General features: G+C 38.8%; 1 protein-coding gene across 12 annotated transcripts in view; it reads left to right on the top strand.

Moving 5' to 3' along the window:
• The window catches only part of LOC143363127 (uncharacterized), a 180,816-nt gene that overhangs the window by 62,452 nt on the left and 99,755 nt on the right, over positions 1-18,609 (top strand). For all 12 annotated transcript variants that reach the window (XM_076803747.1, XM_076803739.1, XM_076803745.1 and 9 more), the window contains one exon: positions 12,215-12,722. In XM_076803747.1, the coding sequence (XP_076659862.1) occupies positions 12,215-12,722 (508 nt within the window). The remainder of the gene's footprint in view (positions 1-12,214; positions 12,723-18,609) is intronic.

The raw sequence follows: 18,609 nt of genomic DNA, 5'->3' as shown, positions 1-18,609 counted from the left end.
TCGCAGACTGTTTGATCACACTTTTTTATTGTTTGTTGCAGTGTTACGTTAGCTCTGATAGCTAAACAAATAAATAATTAATGAAAACAATTTTTATTTCGCATAAAGTTCCGGAGTCTAGTAATGATATTGAAGAGTCAATTGTAAGAAACAAGAACTAATTAGAAACGTAGTTTTTTTTTAATAATCTTATTAAGATCGAAATAATGTAACAATATTCTCAAATGCTTTATCAATTCATTCATTCATTTTTGTCAGAAATGAATACAATCTACCGTCTAGTAATTTCAATTTTTTATTGTTTTCAACGAATACGGGTTATTTAAATGAACGAGACGTTGAGACGAAATATATCGTTCATTCGTAGAACGATAGACTAGACTATTTCAGCATGTACTATCCATTTAAATCGTCACGAAAAATGACATCCAGATAAATCTGAGTTTAGAAGTCAGAGATTATCAGATCTATTTGAACTGATCACAGGACAGTTGAGTTGGAGCTATTCGTAACTGGAGCATTTAAAAAACTTCCTATCTAAATAGCGGTTATCACACGACGATAAGAATAGTGATGTCTGAGCGATGTCTCTCACAATATTTATATTGCGATAATTGCACGCGAAGTTCGCAATCATTTACAGATCGAACGAACACTTCTTCAATCGGTTGGTCGCATTCTGTGGAAAATTCTGCGATCTTTTCGGTTCTTACATTTAACAGTAAAACATTTGACACATTCACGTTTTAGTTGTATTGGGAGTATGGGTATTAAAGAAAACCACACTATTATTAAATACGAAATAAGATTTATATCAGAATGGTAACTCTAAAAGCACGTTGTGAGACACGTCTTTACACAGCGAAAGAAACGTTACGAATGAAACACAAGAGATCGAAACAGAGGAGCAACAGTCCAATATTAACAACTGAAGATCGAGGGTCCCATGCCGGGGACAACATACAATGTATATTAACTGAAGATACAATGTATGCATATACAGGTCAATAGCCGGTTCAATCGATCCTACCTTTTAAAGAAATAATAGATTGATTTTGTTCTACATTTATGAAATAAATTCCAACAAGTTGCATTTTAATGGTTTTTTGTATAATTGAAAATCTGGTAAATATTGAAATGACCTGTAACTTCGCGGGGGTGTTCACCTCATTGGAATTGAATTGCTATTATTATTCGTTAACTTTCATGAGGAGTCCTTGTGTCTGCATTTGTAAAGCTAATTTCAGACAATATTATTTGTTCGAGTAATTGCAATAATTTTTTCTGTGACTTGAATGGAGAGGTCAGTAAGAATGCTTTTAGTACATCATGCTGTTTTACTTTCATATAGGCAAGAGTATGATGCAAACGTAAATGCAGATTTATGACGCGTACAAGAAGATGCACGAACGAATTTGTTAGAAATGGCTTCGTAAATTCTGTTTTTTCCTTATGATAACATATTTCAGTCATTTTTTTTTCTATTCATTTATATATTTGCAAATTAACTGTGTGGTTTTAAATGTATAAAAAATCATATACTAACGTCTACACTAGTGTTCCTGATTTCTCAACATTTTTCATTTCTCGAGAAATGAGAAATAAGACTATTTCTCGATAATTCTCGAGAGTTCTCGAGAATTTTTAATGAAATAAAAAAATATTAGGAAACTTTTACCAAACTTTTATAAAGTGAAACATTACGCTTTTCTTTTACTACTTCTACTACTACTTCTTTTTTTTTTTGTAACAAAATCTGTAACCGTAGAAAAATTTCATTCATTTTGTGTGGATGTTGGCTTTATCGTATACAGAACATCCAAAAGTTGCTGAAGATTGGGTGTCCTTTTTCCAGTGCACTCAAAAATTTGGAATTCCTTTGTTAGAATCCGGAATTTATTTTCTTCTGCCGCTAAACTCTTGACACCAAATTCTTGAAGACTATCTGCAATTTCTAATTCTAACTGTTTTTTCCAGTGATAGTTCCTCGTTCTGAGAATCTGAAAGTTTTTCACTATTTTCATAAGAATCATTGTTATATTTTTCAAAAAGTCTGCTTAGAATTTGTTTTGCCATTTTATACGTATCTGCCTTGGATGTTATATAAAAAAAAAAATGTATCTTCTGAATCTTTTTGCAGAAACTCTGGATTATGCAGATATTTTATAAGGGATACAACAATCTTGTCTCTTCTTTTAGATATTTCTTCTGTAATAACAACAAGAAACTCATTACTCAATTCAGAGTATTCAGTTTTTCTAAAGTTTTAAATAAGAATTTAAGAGAATTTAAGAATTTATATGTTATAAAATAAATGCGATTCATAAGAATTTGCCTAGATTTCAATTTCTCGAGAAATGAGAAATAATCAATTATAAAATTTCTCGAGAAATTCTCGAGAAAGAATTCTCGAGAAGGACACACTAGTCTACACTATTAAATAAACTTTGCTTTCATTGAAAACAAAATGCGATCATCTTGGCATAAAAATCCGCCAAAGTTACAAGTTGTATGCAAAGCAATTTACCCGCGAAATAAAATTCAAGATAATTAGCAATTACACAAAGTTTCGTCTCCCTCGAGATAAAACACGTCCCAATTATATTCCCCAGCATCGATTCCGATTCCGTATGCGTAGTCGAAGCTCGGTTGCTCGATGGCGTTCGTTTGGAAAGCAAATTGGTGTACGCGAGAGAACTTATCGCGTCTTCCCTTCCTAGTTAATGAAAGGCCTGTTCATGCGGTCGATCGATGGAAAACTGTCTCATTAATGACTGCTCGTCCCACTGGCATCTGCGTCAGTGTTCCCGACCGGGTCGATCGATCTTGGAAGAAAGTCGGCCTTCGATTCGCACGATCACCGAGCGAATCGTTCGTCCCCGGGATTAAACGCGTAGAACGTTCGCTGCGTAACGACGCGTGATTCGATTTTCCCTCGGTAGACAGAAATAAAAAAGCATTAGAGTCCGCCGATTGGGTGTAATTGAGGCGATCCTTCGATTCCGGCCTCGTTTATCTTCGAACACCCTCTATACTTCGCGCATAGTGCAGCAAATGGCAAACTTCGTGGTCAATGTTGTGTAGGATATACATGAAAAATTCATTTACAATTGTGTACAGTATTCAAATTTAAGAGAATACATCGATGCGTCCCATTCCAAGTGAACCACTCTAATACCTCTAAAATTGTTGACGATATCGATGAATGTTTCAAACAAAAGTTATAAATGGTTCTTTTGTTACGGGGAGCAGTAGAGGGCATTTGAAGATCACTTTTAATACACAGACCGATGCAGTTAATTGTTCCCCATAAAAATTATTCACCTTCTTATATCGAATAACCACTAGTTTAGATAGTATTTCTTGTGTCCATGTAGCGAAGGGGGGAGGGGGGGGGAAGTTTTATGCCTTTTCCTTTTCTGTTTAGTAGCATCTAAAAGTTCTGAAAGGAATCTGATGTAATAAAGTTATCGCAGCACATTAATAAATTTTTTCCTATTTTTCGGTTGCGGTGTGCTTGTGAAAAGCGAAAAACGCAAGAATACAGATTTCATAAATACGACTTATTTTATTCCAGTCAATAACGCGTTAATGACCGTTCCTACTGTATCGATTATTTTGAAATAGATTTGCAACTGGATGTTTTATCACCAGATAAAAATCGACTTTCCGACGTTCGTCCATCGCTCGACGCACCGTCGCGGCGAAACGACCAGCCGCAGACGCTCGCGCATCGACTTAAGTATGCACTTATGCGCCTGAACTGTTCGTCTGTAAAAGTCCGAGCGCCAATTCTTTCTCGAGAAAGTTGCTCTCTACCGCCCCCGAGCGAATAGCCTCGTGACGAGTAACAGACCCCCTTTGCTCGCCTTTGAGCTTGCCGAGCGCTTAAAGATCTGCTCGATCACCGAAGACTTGATCCTTTGAGCATGCTCAACGGAATACTCCTCATCTCGATAGTATCGAGTCGATACCCGTTCGCAGTGGCGTGTTCCTTTTGTTCTTCTAAATTGGACTCCAGACGCATATTGGTATTTTACGTTTCAATATAAAATTTCGTATTGCTCGGTTTATCGATCTTCCGAAGAACATGTACAACGTGTCAATCAAAATTTATTCTGCCACGCTTGACGCACAGTCCGCGACAATACTATAAGACATCACTTAAAACGAAATAATTATGGATTCTTTGCAAGAATTTCATCGTCTTTCATGCAGAGTGTTATTATTTACTTCTGGGGACGTCGTTCTACGCACTGTTTTCGTTAGAATTTCTATGAACTTGAAAGCTACACAAGCTTGACCTCTTGTTAGCCGCGACAAATCTATAAGACAGTTGCTCGCAAACAGTGAAAGCGAAAAGATCATCAATGAAATATTCTTCTAAAGTGTCAGTAATTGAAGTATATAATTTAAGTGAAACCTGAAAAGTATTAATCAACTTGCAATATTTGTGTTTATACAAAATGCCACGAGAAAAAAAAATTAAATGAAACAGAGATTAAAATGATCGGTAATTGGCGAAATGAAAATCATTCAGTGGCAAAAATTTCTGAAATTCTTGGAAGAAGCGGTTGTGTAGCTAATAATTATTTAAAAAATAGTTAACACTATGGTAAAAAGAATCCAGGAGGCCGTCCAAAGTTGACACCTGCACAATACAGACGGAATATTTTACGCATGCATCGAACTCTACATTAACGGCACGACAAATTGCGACAGAAACTGGCGTAAAAACAAGTGTCAGGACAGTAAAGCGAATAATAAACGCATCAAATAATTTAAAAAGGCGTAAAATTTTTAAAAGACCGCCGCTAACTAACCGTCATAAAGAAGTCTGATTAGAGTTTGCAGATCGACGCATGCATTGGCGTAAGAAATGGAGGAAAGCAATTTTTTCTGACGAGAAACGGTTTACTTTAGATGGCCCTGATAAACTAAATTATTATTTTCACGATTTAAGAAAAGAGGAATTGACGCTGCAAAGGCGACAAATGGGTAGAGGAGGAATAATGATTTGGGCGGTTATGGGATATGATGGAAGAACTCAAATTGAATTTATTTCCACAAAAATAAACAGCAGGAAATTAAAAATTACGATTAAAAACTTGTATAAATCTATTTCAAAAAGAATGTTTGTGTGTATAAGCTGTATGTGTGTTAATTTTTTACAAAAACATTACCTGTCTTATAGTTTTGTTCCAGATAATAAAAGGTAAGTTGGTGTTACTTTCAAACTCTTAGAAATACTAACGCAAACACTGCGTTAAATGACGTCTCCAGAATGTAACTAATAACACTTTGTATGAAAGACGATGAAGTTCTTTCATATAACACATAATTATTTCGTTTTAAGTGATGTCTTATAATATTGTCGCGGACTGTATTAGGCTGTCTGGTTATTATTCGGAAACAAAGCCCTAGTGCCTCTTTCCTTCCTTTTCCGTTTTGCTTTATTTTACTGTTTTCCTTCCTGCTGTTTTCATCGATGAAATGCGAAGGTGTACGAGTTGTATAGTAAACTGTAGAATTTGATTTTCAATTTGGAAGATGTCATTGCATAATTTAATTGATTGGCTGGGTGTCGTTTATCGATTTGTTTGGAGGAAACGTCAATGGTATTGCACAGTATGGTTACATAATATCATCGAACAAGTAAGGTTGTTTCGAGGGAGATTAGTATTGTGTGTTTTATAAGGATCGCATTCGCTGATTAACACGTTGACTGCCACGTCACCCATATGTGGGTGACGGAATTATTTGTCCAAATTACAAAATGAATTTTTACGTTAATATATTCACCGTAACAAATTTTATTAGTATCTGTAAAATGCAAGAAAGTTGGAGGACTACTCAATACCATACCAATTTTTTTCAATTCTTATTTCAGTAAATAACTTACTTTGATTTTATGGAATTTTTGAGGTTTCTAGTTTGGCAGTCAAAGTGTTAAATGATTTTACTATGAATAGATCGCACATGGTTACCATAGTCGCGATACCATAATAAACAACCTGCGGAATTTTATGCAAAATAAAAATGTCCTAAGTCACTTAAAAACTATAATTAAAGACTCTATACTTTTGACTTCTTGCAATTTATTTTTATCATAGATGCATAAAATCCGCAGACTAATAGTTAGACTTCAGGTCTTGATGCAAAATACAAATTTGGTTTAACTTTACCTCAGGAAACGAGAAACTTTTAACTTTTCTTTATGTAATCCTGTAGATTTTTGCGAGAAAATGACAAAAATCCAAGTTTTAATCCTAGGAGAATCCAAGAGAATCCTAGTTCAAGTTGTGTGATTTTTAGCGTTTTAAAGGACGCGCGACGGGTTACCGTATACCAACATGACGGCGCCCTTACCTGTCAAAAACGTTGAAAATCGCACATTTTTACTCACACACAACTTTTGAACTAGTGATCTGCTAGGATTGAAACTTGGATTTTCGGCATTTCCTCACCAAAATCTACAGGATTAGATAAAAAGAATTTAAAAATTTCTGGTTTCCTGAGGTAAAGTTCAACCAAACGTTTTCTACATTAGTTGTATGAAATTGGAACCTAGTAGAATTGCTTTCTAGTAACCAGTAAATTGTTCTTAAATTCTTTTAATCGTTAAAGTCTATCAAATTCCACCTATATTGTTTTCGACAAATTCCTAAAATTCGTAGCCTTCTAATAACAAACAAGTGCGTTGGTATGCATGGCGGAAAAGCGAAGAAACACTGACCTATAGTATTAATGGATTAAGTACTAAATCTGGAAACCGTGAAATTGTCGGGTTCTACGGATCCAGCGTTAGCAGCATAGAATTTGAGAAAATGGCGTATGCGGTAAGTGCATAAAATCCCCATTCTATTCGGAGTCGTTCATCCGGAATGCGACGTTTAATCATGGATAAACGGTCGGGCAATCGTTTCAAGCGTGCCGCACTATGGTTCGCGATTATTTAGATGTTCGGTTGTGGGACAAACTAGTAGAGCGGCCGGGGAACGGGGGTGTGTGTGTGCGTGTGTGTGTGTGTGTAAGGCTGTAAGCGCGCTTCCGCGTTTTCTTCGCCGCGTAACGGGAGCCGCGTGATTGATGATGGAATCGCATGAAAGCTGCTACGAATTCACCGCGGCGAGAACTTCCCGACGAGAACCGCCTCCAAGACGCTCAAGAATCCGCGTGCTCGCCTGGCTGAAGTTCAAAGCCAACGGGAGCAAACAAACCCGCCGGGAAATTGTTACGTGGCGAATAGTACTGGTTGTACAGTAATGCTTCGATATTTGTGAAAAAGATGTCTACGATATTTGGAAAAAGTTTACGGATGACAACACGGAGTTAGATACATCTAGTTACTTTTCAGTGCCCAATCCAACGACCAAGCTTTTCCGTCTTTGATTATTTTTTAAGACAGTACCAAAACTGCAACGACAAAACTTTTTTTCTATTTAATTATTTTTTAACGAATATTTTATGGACATAATTGTGACATTCAACTGATTAATCGTTGTGTCCAAACGTGACACATTTCGGAGCATTACTTGCTTGTTCAATTGACGATTTAGTAGAACATCGATTAGCCGAATCGACGATATTTTAATTCTTCATTATCCATATAATAAACAGTTCAATCGTAAACAGTAACAGTAAATCGTTAGATCGTAAGTCGCCAAGCACCTGTAATCTGTATTAATTTATTATTGTAAACAATTTAGTAGATGATGATGTAGACTGTAATATTATAAAGTATTTAGTAAATGGAGCTCACAAATCAATAAAGATTTATTCTAGCACTGTAGCTGGGTAACTGTTCTATTATCCGAATACTCGTGTTCCATTGATCAGTTCGGATAATCGTCGTTCTGCTTTATCGCCGAATTATACGAGTATACATAATCTAAACTGTATCGTGTCCTTTCAATCAAAGAAGTGTCACGAATGTGTTGCTAACATTTTCATACAAAAATTATTAAAAATATAAACATTTGATTACTAATAAGAAGTAGTGCCTCTACGTAATATAACTCGCATAATTCAATCGTTCACACGCCATTAAAATCAGAGTAATTATTTGAAAAGTAAACTAATTATTGCAGTTTTTCTGCAAAGACGTTTCGCAGTGAAGATTCTGAAAAAATAGCATTCGGTCAGAACCGCGAAAGAAAAAATACACTATATATTTCTTTCAAGTTTTATTCCTCGCAACATTATGTACATGTAACTGTTCAGTTCAATCCATGTAACTGTCGAGCAGCTGATAGATCATGAAATATTTCATTTTTCCTGTGAACGAACCACGAACAAGTAATATAGGTACACTCTTGAGAAAAGTTACGGAAGTTTCCGATTTAATTGAATATCATATCTGTAGTTTACGTCGGCACCATAATTAACGCAATTAATTTCACATACGTATCTCTTTTCGCTCTCGTGGAGTGAAAAGTCTATCTACATCTCTGGAATTTTATTCAATTTTACTGCTCAAGAATTATAACATACATTACCTGTGAATTATCCTTCTTTAATTACCTTATTACTTAACAATTACAGAAAAATGTGTCGGCTATAAGCGGATTGCAGATTTTTATGGAAAAATCAGTATATTAAAAAATCGCAAAACCGACGTGAATTTTTTTCTTTATTTCTCCGTTTAATAACATCATTGGTTAAAAATACTATAAAGAATAATTAAAATTCACACATCTTTAGACACGTATAACTTTTAAACTATTGATCTCCTAAGATGGAAACTTGGATTTTCGGAATTTTCTCACCAAAATCTACAGGATTACATAAAGAAAAGTTAAAAATTTCTGGTTTCCTGAAGTAAAGTTCGACCAAAGTAGTATTTTATTTCGACTCGTAAAAATCGACTCTCAACGAAGATTGACGCAAAAATGAAGATTTAAAACAGAGTGCCACAAATACTGATATTACAAATCAAGCAAGTTATAATTTCCTCTCACTCTAGAATATAATTTATGTTTTGCACGTCCATTTACCTTCGCCGGTTCTCGCACACGCTGGTGTTTAATAGACGAAAGAGTGGACCGTTTTAATAAACAAATTATTATTATCGAGACGGTAAAGCAGGGCGTTGAAATGATCAGAGTGTGGAACGAGGCGACGTACACGCACTCGGGCGAAATTATCGACATTTAATTTTCCGACACGTCAGCCGGTCGTTCGATTCGAAGAACCGTTTCGACTGGACTGTCCGTTGTTTCTCGTTCGGCTGAAACGACACAGAGTCAGTGCTGCGTGACTCGCCTCTACCGACAATTAACTTTTTGCCAATGATTTCGCGTCACGCCTCCCTGGAAAACCGGCGGAACGCAAGGAACTCGTTTCGCTTTAATTGGATTGAATGAAATTAACGCTGGACACTGGCGAATGTGACTCTCTCACATATGTATATACATACGTATATAATTCTCGCTCCCTTTCTCCTCCTCCTCCTCAATCGAAGAATTAGTTCGCCCTTTGTCTTCCGTTAGCGGCTAGATTGCCGTTAATAATCGCTTAATTCTGCTCGAAAATGGAATGCTCCCAGCTTATGGAGGATTTGGCTTCTCGAGAGCCGGCTCCGACGTGGAACTGTTTAGCTAACGATTGCTAGATTAAACGATAAAGTGGGCGAACGTGTAATTAGTTCGCTACACTTTTGCCTTCATCGTTAGATCGAACATTGTTCAGATTTTATGGAATCTCTTTCCTTGAAAAATATTTACTGTACAAAGTACAGATTATTGTACCGAATAAAATATGTAAAACCTGATTGTACAAAGTTGCTTTTTGCTTGAACGGTCTTGTCGCTGTTTGCCTCCATTAGATTGCAAAAACGATTGTTTTCGTGCTTGCTGGATTCGTCCCGATGTCTACTGCCCGACGAGCAAACAAACTACAGCATTAAAACGCTTAAAGGTGAACTTGACACGAGAAAAAAGAATGTAAACGAGAAATCAAATGTCATCACCACACTGTAGATTTTATGCACTTATGGCAAAAGTGAGCATGTGAAACACAGAATAGTAAAAATCTTAGAAGAATTTGAAAATGATATTACACGAGTTTCAGCCTTTTTGAATTTATTAAGAAAGGGAATAAAATATTTCAAACCTGTTCGTTGCAATTGGGATAGGCAATTTTTATTTTTAATCACAATTAGCACAGCTTTATGCAAAATAAAAATTGTCCATCTCAAGTTGTCAGAAACAGATGCTTAAACGTATTCGTTCATCGAATAATTTTAATAAGACTGCTTTTTAATAAAAATGCTGTTCTCTTTTCTGAACAAGCGATTTAATGTTATCAATTTTCATTTGGAATTCAGTAGCCTTAGGATCGATTTCTGATGAAAAGAGTAATAAATCAAAGAAATTAGATACAGATCACGCCTGTGAATAGGATTATACCCCGCTTGACAAATAAAATATAGAAACTGGTATAGTATATAATTCACTCGTTCCTAATCAGCAGCGTATTATCAGTACCGATATTTTCCACAGTTTCAATGCGTCATTCATTCGAACCCTGCATCATCGTGATCTCTATGTTCTCTATAGAAGCTTGCCTCATCCTATCGCTTCCTTCTCTAATTTTAGAGCCCTTAAAAATCTAGAACATCTCTCCAATTCTAAAATTTAGGTTCGTTTCCACATTCAGTCCAGTTTCCAGTCCAATAGCAGTTTCGATTTATCGAATACGTCCATACAGTGTTTTCTTTTAATTGGTTGCGATGGAGCCACAGTTGTAAAACGTTATGCTTTGCTTATGCAATCTTGGAAATGTGTGGAGTATAAAAGTATGTTTATTTTCTTAGAGAATTGGTTTTTTTTTCAAGACGGTACTGTAGGTGGTTTTTGTGCTCCGTATATGTAGACAAATGTGAAATTAAAAGAGATTTTTATGCATAAAAATTATCAGTATTATGGGAAATAGAGATTATGGATTTTTATTTATTTATGTAATCTTATTTACATAAAGATAGATTCTTATTTCTGTAATGATCGTTACACATGTCACTTTATTTAATTCTTTATTGGCCAAAGTTTTGAATTATTGACTAAATAATTGAATCGTTAGGTGCAGGTAACTAACTTAATTTATAACTGGTAGTTTAATATGAAGTATTATTAAATTGGTACAAATTGGTACAAATTCGCCACAGCTCTATTTTAATCTAGTTATTCGATAGCCTACCACAAAAAGAAACCTTTCTGCCAAGTATCAGCTCGATACCTCATCTGTAAGGGTAGTTACAAAGGAAAATCGAAAAACCAATTTTTCTCCCATTTTCCCCATTTAATGACAATTTAAAATTCTGAAAAAATCTGACACATTTCGGATACCAAGTCACACATTACGAATCGTTTTCAGATGTTTCCGTTGTGCAAATTCTGGTTGTAAACAGCGAAAAACACGAAAAAATCAAAAAATGCAGATTTCATATCGAAATTGAAGGCACTAGAACAGATTTACATTAGGAATGAGATATTGTCCTAAGCATTATACTCATTTTTCTCAAATTCCTGAGTTTGGTGCGTCGTAGCTGAAGAAAATAACAACCACTTCCTTCGGTGTTTCTTCCGTAAAAACTAAGTTATAATTATCTTAAAAATATATTATGTAATATTAAACGTTCATACATTCAGAGAAAGTAGTACAAAAGAAAAAAGGGAAATTAGGGGTATATTGCAGGGTATATTCGAATATATCGAAGGTACTTTCAACGGCGCCGGTTAATGCATCGGCTATGGTCTCCGGCTGCGGAACCGCTGAAGACTTTTTGGACCAAGTTCGAATCCCGCCCAAGTCAATTTCTTTTTTTTTTTTTTTTTCGTTAATCGAAAGATATTTCTGGAGTACTTTCGGCCTCTAATGATTTACGGGCTGTATTACTGTTCTACTTAATATTTTTTTTATATGGAATAAACGCACCGACTTGACTACCATGTCTTTTATATTGGCTAGTTATTGTCCTTGGAATAGTATCTGTATTATGATCAGATGTTTTTTTTGGTAACACAAAATGTTTATGTGCACGAATATAGTGCACATGCTCGATATATAGTGTTGGTGGCATATCGATAACAGTATCGATAGTCGCATCTCTATTCTGGCGGCGAATTCGAACCGCATTACCAAATAAATCTTGAAAGGCATGACCTCTGTCCTCTGTAGCCTCGACTAACGTTGAAAATCCGGTTGGTTTTCGCAGTGCGAACGGGAGGGCGCCAGTATCCAGCAAGCCGCCCCTGCCTCCACAGCCACCCCGCGTCGGGGCGCTGAGCTCGAGACCGTCGACGGGCGCGTCGTCGGCGGCGTCTTCGTCGCGCCGACGCGCGGCCACGGACCTTGGGAATCCGGCGGCCATCGAGATGGCGAGAGCCCGTACGATGCAGGCCGCCCAGGAGCGTCCGGTCGGCCTGCTCGAGACCGACCTCGACGAGGCCGTGCCGTCGACGACGACGACGACGACGACGACGACGACGACCACCGCCTCCTCGGCCAACAACGCCGGCAAAAAGACCAGGAGCCTGCTCAATCTGAATCACACCTCTACCGCCCCGCGACCCAGGCCGGAGCACGCCCTCCACGTACCCCAGTCGCCTGTCGGCGCTTCGCACAGGAGCCCCCAAGACGACGACACCACGTCCACCATCAACCAACGGCCACACAAATCCATGGAGTTCCTCCTCGACAAGGAGAACCTGCATTTCGTCAAGGTAAGCGTCTCGGACACTTCTCAAACGCCTATTTACACCTTACACTTGTCACCCTGGTACCTATCGTCTTGACAGTTCTTAAGATTTTCGGGTGCAACCCTTGCCCCGTTGCAATTATCTTCTCAACGTTTCGCAAACATACCGCACCCACTAGTATCATTGTGTTTTCAACCTCCCTAGCTGTAATGTTCGCGAAATGTTGAGAAAACGATTCCGCTAGGACAGGGCTTACACCCTGTCTGATAGCCGTAACAGTGAGAACCGATGCTGGATCGTGAAAGCCTCGAATCTTTGATTAGCTGTTCGCTCAGCACGACATCCTTCTCAGTCTCTCGGAAAGATCCCGAACATCAGGTGTAGGTCTTCCAAATTTTACAAGCTGTTAGCCCCTCTAGAGCAACTCATCTCCGCAAGGTCCTCTGAACTCTCGTGTCGTCGTGATTAGAGTTCGAGTTTAGGGGATCAGTGAGGGAGGACAGCGGGCGGAGATCTCCGGACGAGGTGTGACCTTGTAACAGAGCCGGGGCCGATGTAGGTTAACGTGGGAAGAACGGTTCGGGGTAAATTGTTGCGGGACACAGGGGCTCGGTTAGGCGTCACCTGTGCGGATTAGGGGATCAATCGTGTTTTTTGGTGTCCCGATTCTGCCGCTTGCAGGATGCGATTACTCGCATCGTGTTTCGATTGATCGGTGTCTCTGAATGTTTCCGGGTGACCTTGAATCTCGTCGGCTCGGAATTAGCTACTCCCGGACGAGTATCGATCGGATAACCATCTGGATCGTTTCTGAAACGTTTATCGGCGATAATGATGCATTGAACAATGTGGAATCGGGATACGTGTACCAACGATTTTTTTTTGTGTCCCCTCGCCTAAGTTGACGGCGCTAATCGAGCGGCGCAGGCTACGCTGGATCGACAATTTAATTAGGTTCGACTAATGAACAGGCTGTTAACAATGGCTCGCGATACGCCTCGATACGACACTCGCGAGGAGGGTGATTCTGGTGGCGGTGCTATCGATAAACAACGGTCGTGGTGTTAATGCGGTTCATAATGATTTTATTTTGAAACGGTGTCGCTATTATTATCCGTTGCGTTCTTCTTTGGCGTACACGGCCCTATTAGTCATCGAACGTGCTCGTCTCGGAGAGAAACGGAGTTTGCGGTCGAAACTCGGGTCGACGAAGAAATCTTCGTTCTTCGAAATTTTACGACACAGTGAATTCAGTTTTGAATCGTGTACGAACGTGGTACTAAGCATGTACAGACATTCTGAACATTGTTAAATGAAAGACGGAGAAGGAGCTCCCGATTGCCCACGCAAAAATGAATCCTTTGAGCTCGACTGTCCTCTGAGGAACCACTAAAAAGTACTGTGCTACAAGTCAAACAGTTCCTACATTATTCATCTTCGCATGATCCTCAGGGTGAAAACACGCCCACTTACATTTTCTGCATATCGTGAAACGATTCGTTTCTTTCTGTCTGCGTTGTGAAACGCATCCATTAAAATGCAGGCGAGTTCGGCGATATAGCTCGGCTAATCGTGTATACGATTTTTCTCGAAGATTTATTTCGACCGAGAGAAGTCGAACACACAGTGGGTTCTGTGCACCAAGGCAACGGACTAAATTATAAACGGTATCCGAGGGAAGCCGAACGAGGTCTTCATTGCGATCAGTATTCGATCGAACGTGTTGCTTTTGCAGGTTTCTTTTTACCATCCGATATAACACGTACACGGTACATACACACCGGTCGTCTTCAAAGAGTCGAACGGATCCGCTAATCGGCGATGCATCATTGTGCGACATTCACTATCATCAAGTTGCTAAGCGGCTGGTAATAATTCACCAACGTTAGATGGATATCGGCTTAAGTCAATTTAGCGGCTGATTTGCCCGCGGGGTTGGGGGGGGGGGAGGGGCACAAAGTGCGAATTTATTCTATGTGCGCGCGTAGTTTTGCAGGACGATTACGCAGCGATATGGTAAAATGTTCTTTTTCTTCGAAAAATGGATCGTGTGCACGTTGGATCGATTACATACAGGGTGGGTGAAAAGGAGAAAAGGGGTGGGTGGTGGAGAAAAGTTTGCGGAAAAATCACAGGAACGCTTTGCCATGCCTGAAAATTGAAATTGATACAAGCACTATTTCGATTTATTCGTATGACCTTGAAATTTTAGATATCTAGGCTATAGATTTTCGTTGCTACATTCTGCGATATGATTTGTTAAACAGTAAATTAGTTCGAGAAATGGTAATGTAACGCTCATTATTTTGTCTATCTACAGAGCATATGTAAAGTGTTTTCAAGTGTACGGTACATGTCTTAATCATCTTCTATAATTGTCGCACCTACACATATTTTTCAGTTCGCTTATTGTCAGCAGAGATGAGATAGAATGATTGTTAAAAACTGACCTGGTTTTGAAAGAGAAAGAATAATTATTTATTAGGAATAATTAATTATTAATTATTAACTTATTTATGATTTCCAACAGAAATTTTATTTTATTTTGTAAGAAATACTAGTCCCTGCCTGTTTTAGGTTTTTTCGCGAATGCAATTAGTTATGAGGAATTTTAATTTCCACGGGTTTTTAATTATTTCGAATTGCGAATTCTTGAACGGGTTAAAGTAATTTCCAGTCGATCATACGCGTTGACAGCGCACGAACAGATTTTAATACGCATTTCAACGGGTTTAAGTGCGTTTAGCACAATTGTGCGACTGCATTGCAATGCGCATGCTGTTTCACCTTTGACATTCGTCGATTGTGCGATCACACCGACGCGCTTCGAAAGAAGTAGCGAACAATTAACTTAAGCAATTCTTTTTCTGCCGAGGACTATACGCGTTTCAACAAAAACTGTTAGAAAATTAGTAAATTAATTATCTTTTTCATCTCAGAAAATTCTGCATATAAAAGTTGCATGTCAATTTCAGCTAAAAATTGTTAGCGCTTTGTAGATACACGTCAACATTTGAAAGACTTTAATGTGTCTCGATTATTGTTGGTAGATACTTCATATGGGAGATCATTATTAAGTATATCATTATTTGACTAATATACATAAATGTTATACAAGTCTACAAATTTCAAGAGCCCAACAATTAATTCTAATAAAGCTGAGTATCTACAATGTAATTTCCAAGAATACTAAATTTACTAAAATAAAAAGGATATCGATGAACATTATAAAACTTAAGATATAGTTTAAGAAAGGGCGATTTATCTCATAAAAGTTTTCTTACACGTTAGAATTGCTTCACACTGACAGCACGATAGGGTGAAATGTGCACTATAGTGTGGAATTAATGCAAAATAAAAGACTCGAATATTGGCGAGTAACAAACCACGACAGTCGACTAACTGTTTGGTACATCGAGCTTTTTCGGAGCGATCGATCGACTTCAATCGAAACAGCAATTGGGAGTTCGCTGCTCACTATTTGGCCACCACTTCCGCTTCGCTCCCCTATACCGAATCGAACTTAATAGAATCTGCTTAGAAGCTTCTAATAATCTCTTAGAAGTCTCGTATTGGTCGAGGTTCATGCAGATTTCGCGTCGCGTGTTTCTCAATGGTTCTGTATGTTCAGTTGTTTTAATGGGGGGGGGGGGGGGGGGGAGAGGTGCGCGCAACGATGGAGAGAAATCAATTTGGTTTCTTGCGGTCACCGCGATGGAAATTGAATTTTATGCGATTCCATTCGCGACGATTTTAATTTACAGGCTCTGTTGAATCGCGTGATCAGTGTGAAATGGCCGTGGCATCGTTCTGAAATCAAATCAATGGGCATGTACACTGTCGTTTGCAAATTTCGATCACGTCTACAGCATTTAAAAACAAATTTTCGAAAATAATTTCACCGCAAGACGGATGCTTTCTTGACAGTCGTTGGCCATTCACATGTTCTTTGATTTTCATTGGAATAGCCCATCATGATCGATGCTGATGTTAAGTCATTTATTTGACAAGAATGATATATTTGTCTACCAAGACGAACAGATGTATTCGGTTCTATTAGACGTGAATAAATTAAATTTTCAAGTAATTTTCGGTCACTGATTTTTGTTCTACTTTTTCGAAAAATCGACCACTGTGCGTCGTAACCTCGAACCCATCGCAAATTTCGATTTAGCTCGTAGGGAGATATTAAAAATTCCTTCTAAAAGGACAGCTCTAAAAAAAAAAGTTGTCGAGGGTCCGAGCGTAAACCGCAAATTCACGTTCCTCGACCTCAGAAGTTCGCCGTGCACGGTTCACTGGATGTCGACCCGGTTGTATCGATATCAAAGTAGGGAACCAGAGCCCTCGAGGGCTCTCCGGCGTCGGTTCTAGGCGGCCGCGGCGCAAAATAATGGTTAGTGGCACAATATATATACACATATATCGTGCCGTGATCGTTCGAGTTGAAGTTCCAAGTCACGGAAAGTATGTAGAAAGTTCGCGTTTACCTGTGAATAACGCCTGCCTCTCGTCCGGTTTCCGCTGTCAGCGGAACTTTTCAATCGGCGGCGGGTCTGCCGTGTCGGTTCACCTGGGTCTGTTCCAGCCGATTCTTTCGGCAAACGCTGTTCAAAACCACCACTATAGCGCACGATACCCTGGCCAAGATTCAAAGCTGGATTCTCATTATTCGGTGGACCTGGTGCGGCGCGGTGCCCGAATATTCCGCGATCAGAGATTCACTGTGCCATTCACACTGTTCGTGCACGGTTAGGCTCCTTTGAACTGTGCTCCAACGTTGGCTTCCGAAGTTTTCGATAGACTGCGGATATATTTGTGTGAAATTAAAATTGTCTGCATTCATTGCGGGAGCTACACGAATGTCGATTTCTTTTTTTAAATGATTTTCTGATTTTTTCCAATTTGAAACGAGTCTTCTGGTTTTTGAAACCGTTTTCTCACTGATTTCTAGGAATCCTTTTCGGAAGGACTGTTCTACTTTTTATTGCAGGATTTTGCACACATATTATATATATATATATATATATATATTATTTTATAAATTATCAAACACAAAGAAGTTCTAATTATCGTAGGTGGGAAGAAAATCGTACAATTGTAGAGGGTCATCATTTATTCGATCCCTTAACTTATCTGGAACACCGTTGTCACGTACATGTACAGGGTGCTCCAAAATGTTGTACTTACTTCAAATGACCTTAGAAATCGCCCCTTTCAAGGAACTTTTTCCTTTGTGAAAATGTTCTCCGTGGCATTGTTAAGGAGTTGAGTTATTAATGAAAAGCACGGACCAATCAGCGCACGGCTACAGCAGACATATTCCGGCACAGCCAACTGCCAACGCCACGCTCTGATTGGTCCGCGTTTTCCGTTAATAACTCCTTAACGAAGCCGCGGAGAACATTTTCGCAAAGGAAAAGGTCGCTTCAAACGACCTCAGGAATCGCCTTCCTCACACCTTCCATCGCCTTCCTCAGGAATCATTCTGCTTTTAAGGAAGTTCAACATTTCTGGGACACCCTGTATATCTTTGCGAGACCGTTGAAGAGGTACAATAAACGCTTTGTTTATTCACGTTTATTCGCGTGTTCATCTTCGCCAGAACGACATTCGAACCGTCTTCAGCGACGCTCGAATTTATTACCGGAAGAAATAATGCCTTGCGACGAATTGCAAGGCACCCTTGAACCCGACACGCGAACAGCGAACGGCGTTAACAATTTTCATTCATAAAAGGCAGAGAGGCGAGCGAGGCACACACCGATCAGCGAAACTGCCGGTTCACGTGCAAGGGAACCCCTGACATTACAAGCTGTCCGGGTTCAGGTTCGCACCCACACGGTCCCCGAGGGGGAAAACAAAAAAAAAAAAAGAATGGTAATTCGTGGTGTCGCAAGGTAACCCCGGC

This window comes from Halictus rubicundus, chromosome 2 (assembly GCF_050948215.1).
Source record: "Halictus rubicundus isolate RS-2024b chromosome 2, iyHalRubi1_principal, whole genome shotgun sequence".
In the NCBI taxonomy this organism is placed as follows: Eukaryota; Metazoa; Arthropoda; class Insecta; order Hymenoptera; family Halictidae; genus Halictus; species Halictus rubicundus.
This window is presented reverse-complemented; position numbering and strand designations above follow the sequence as displayed.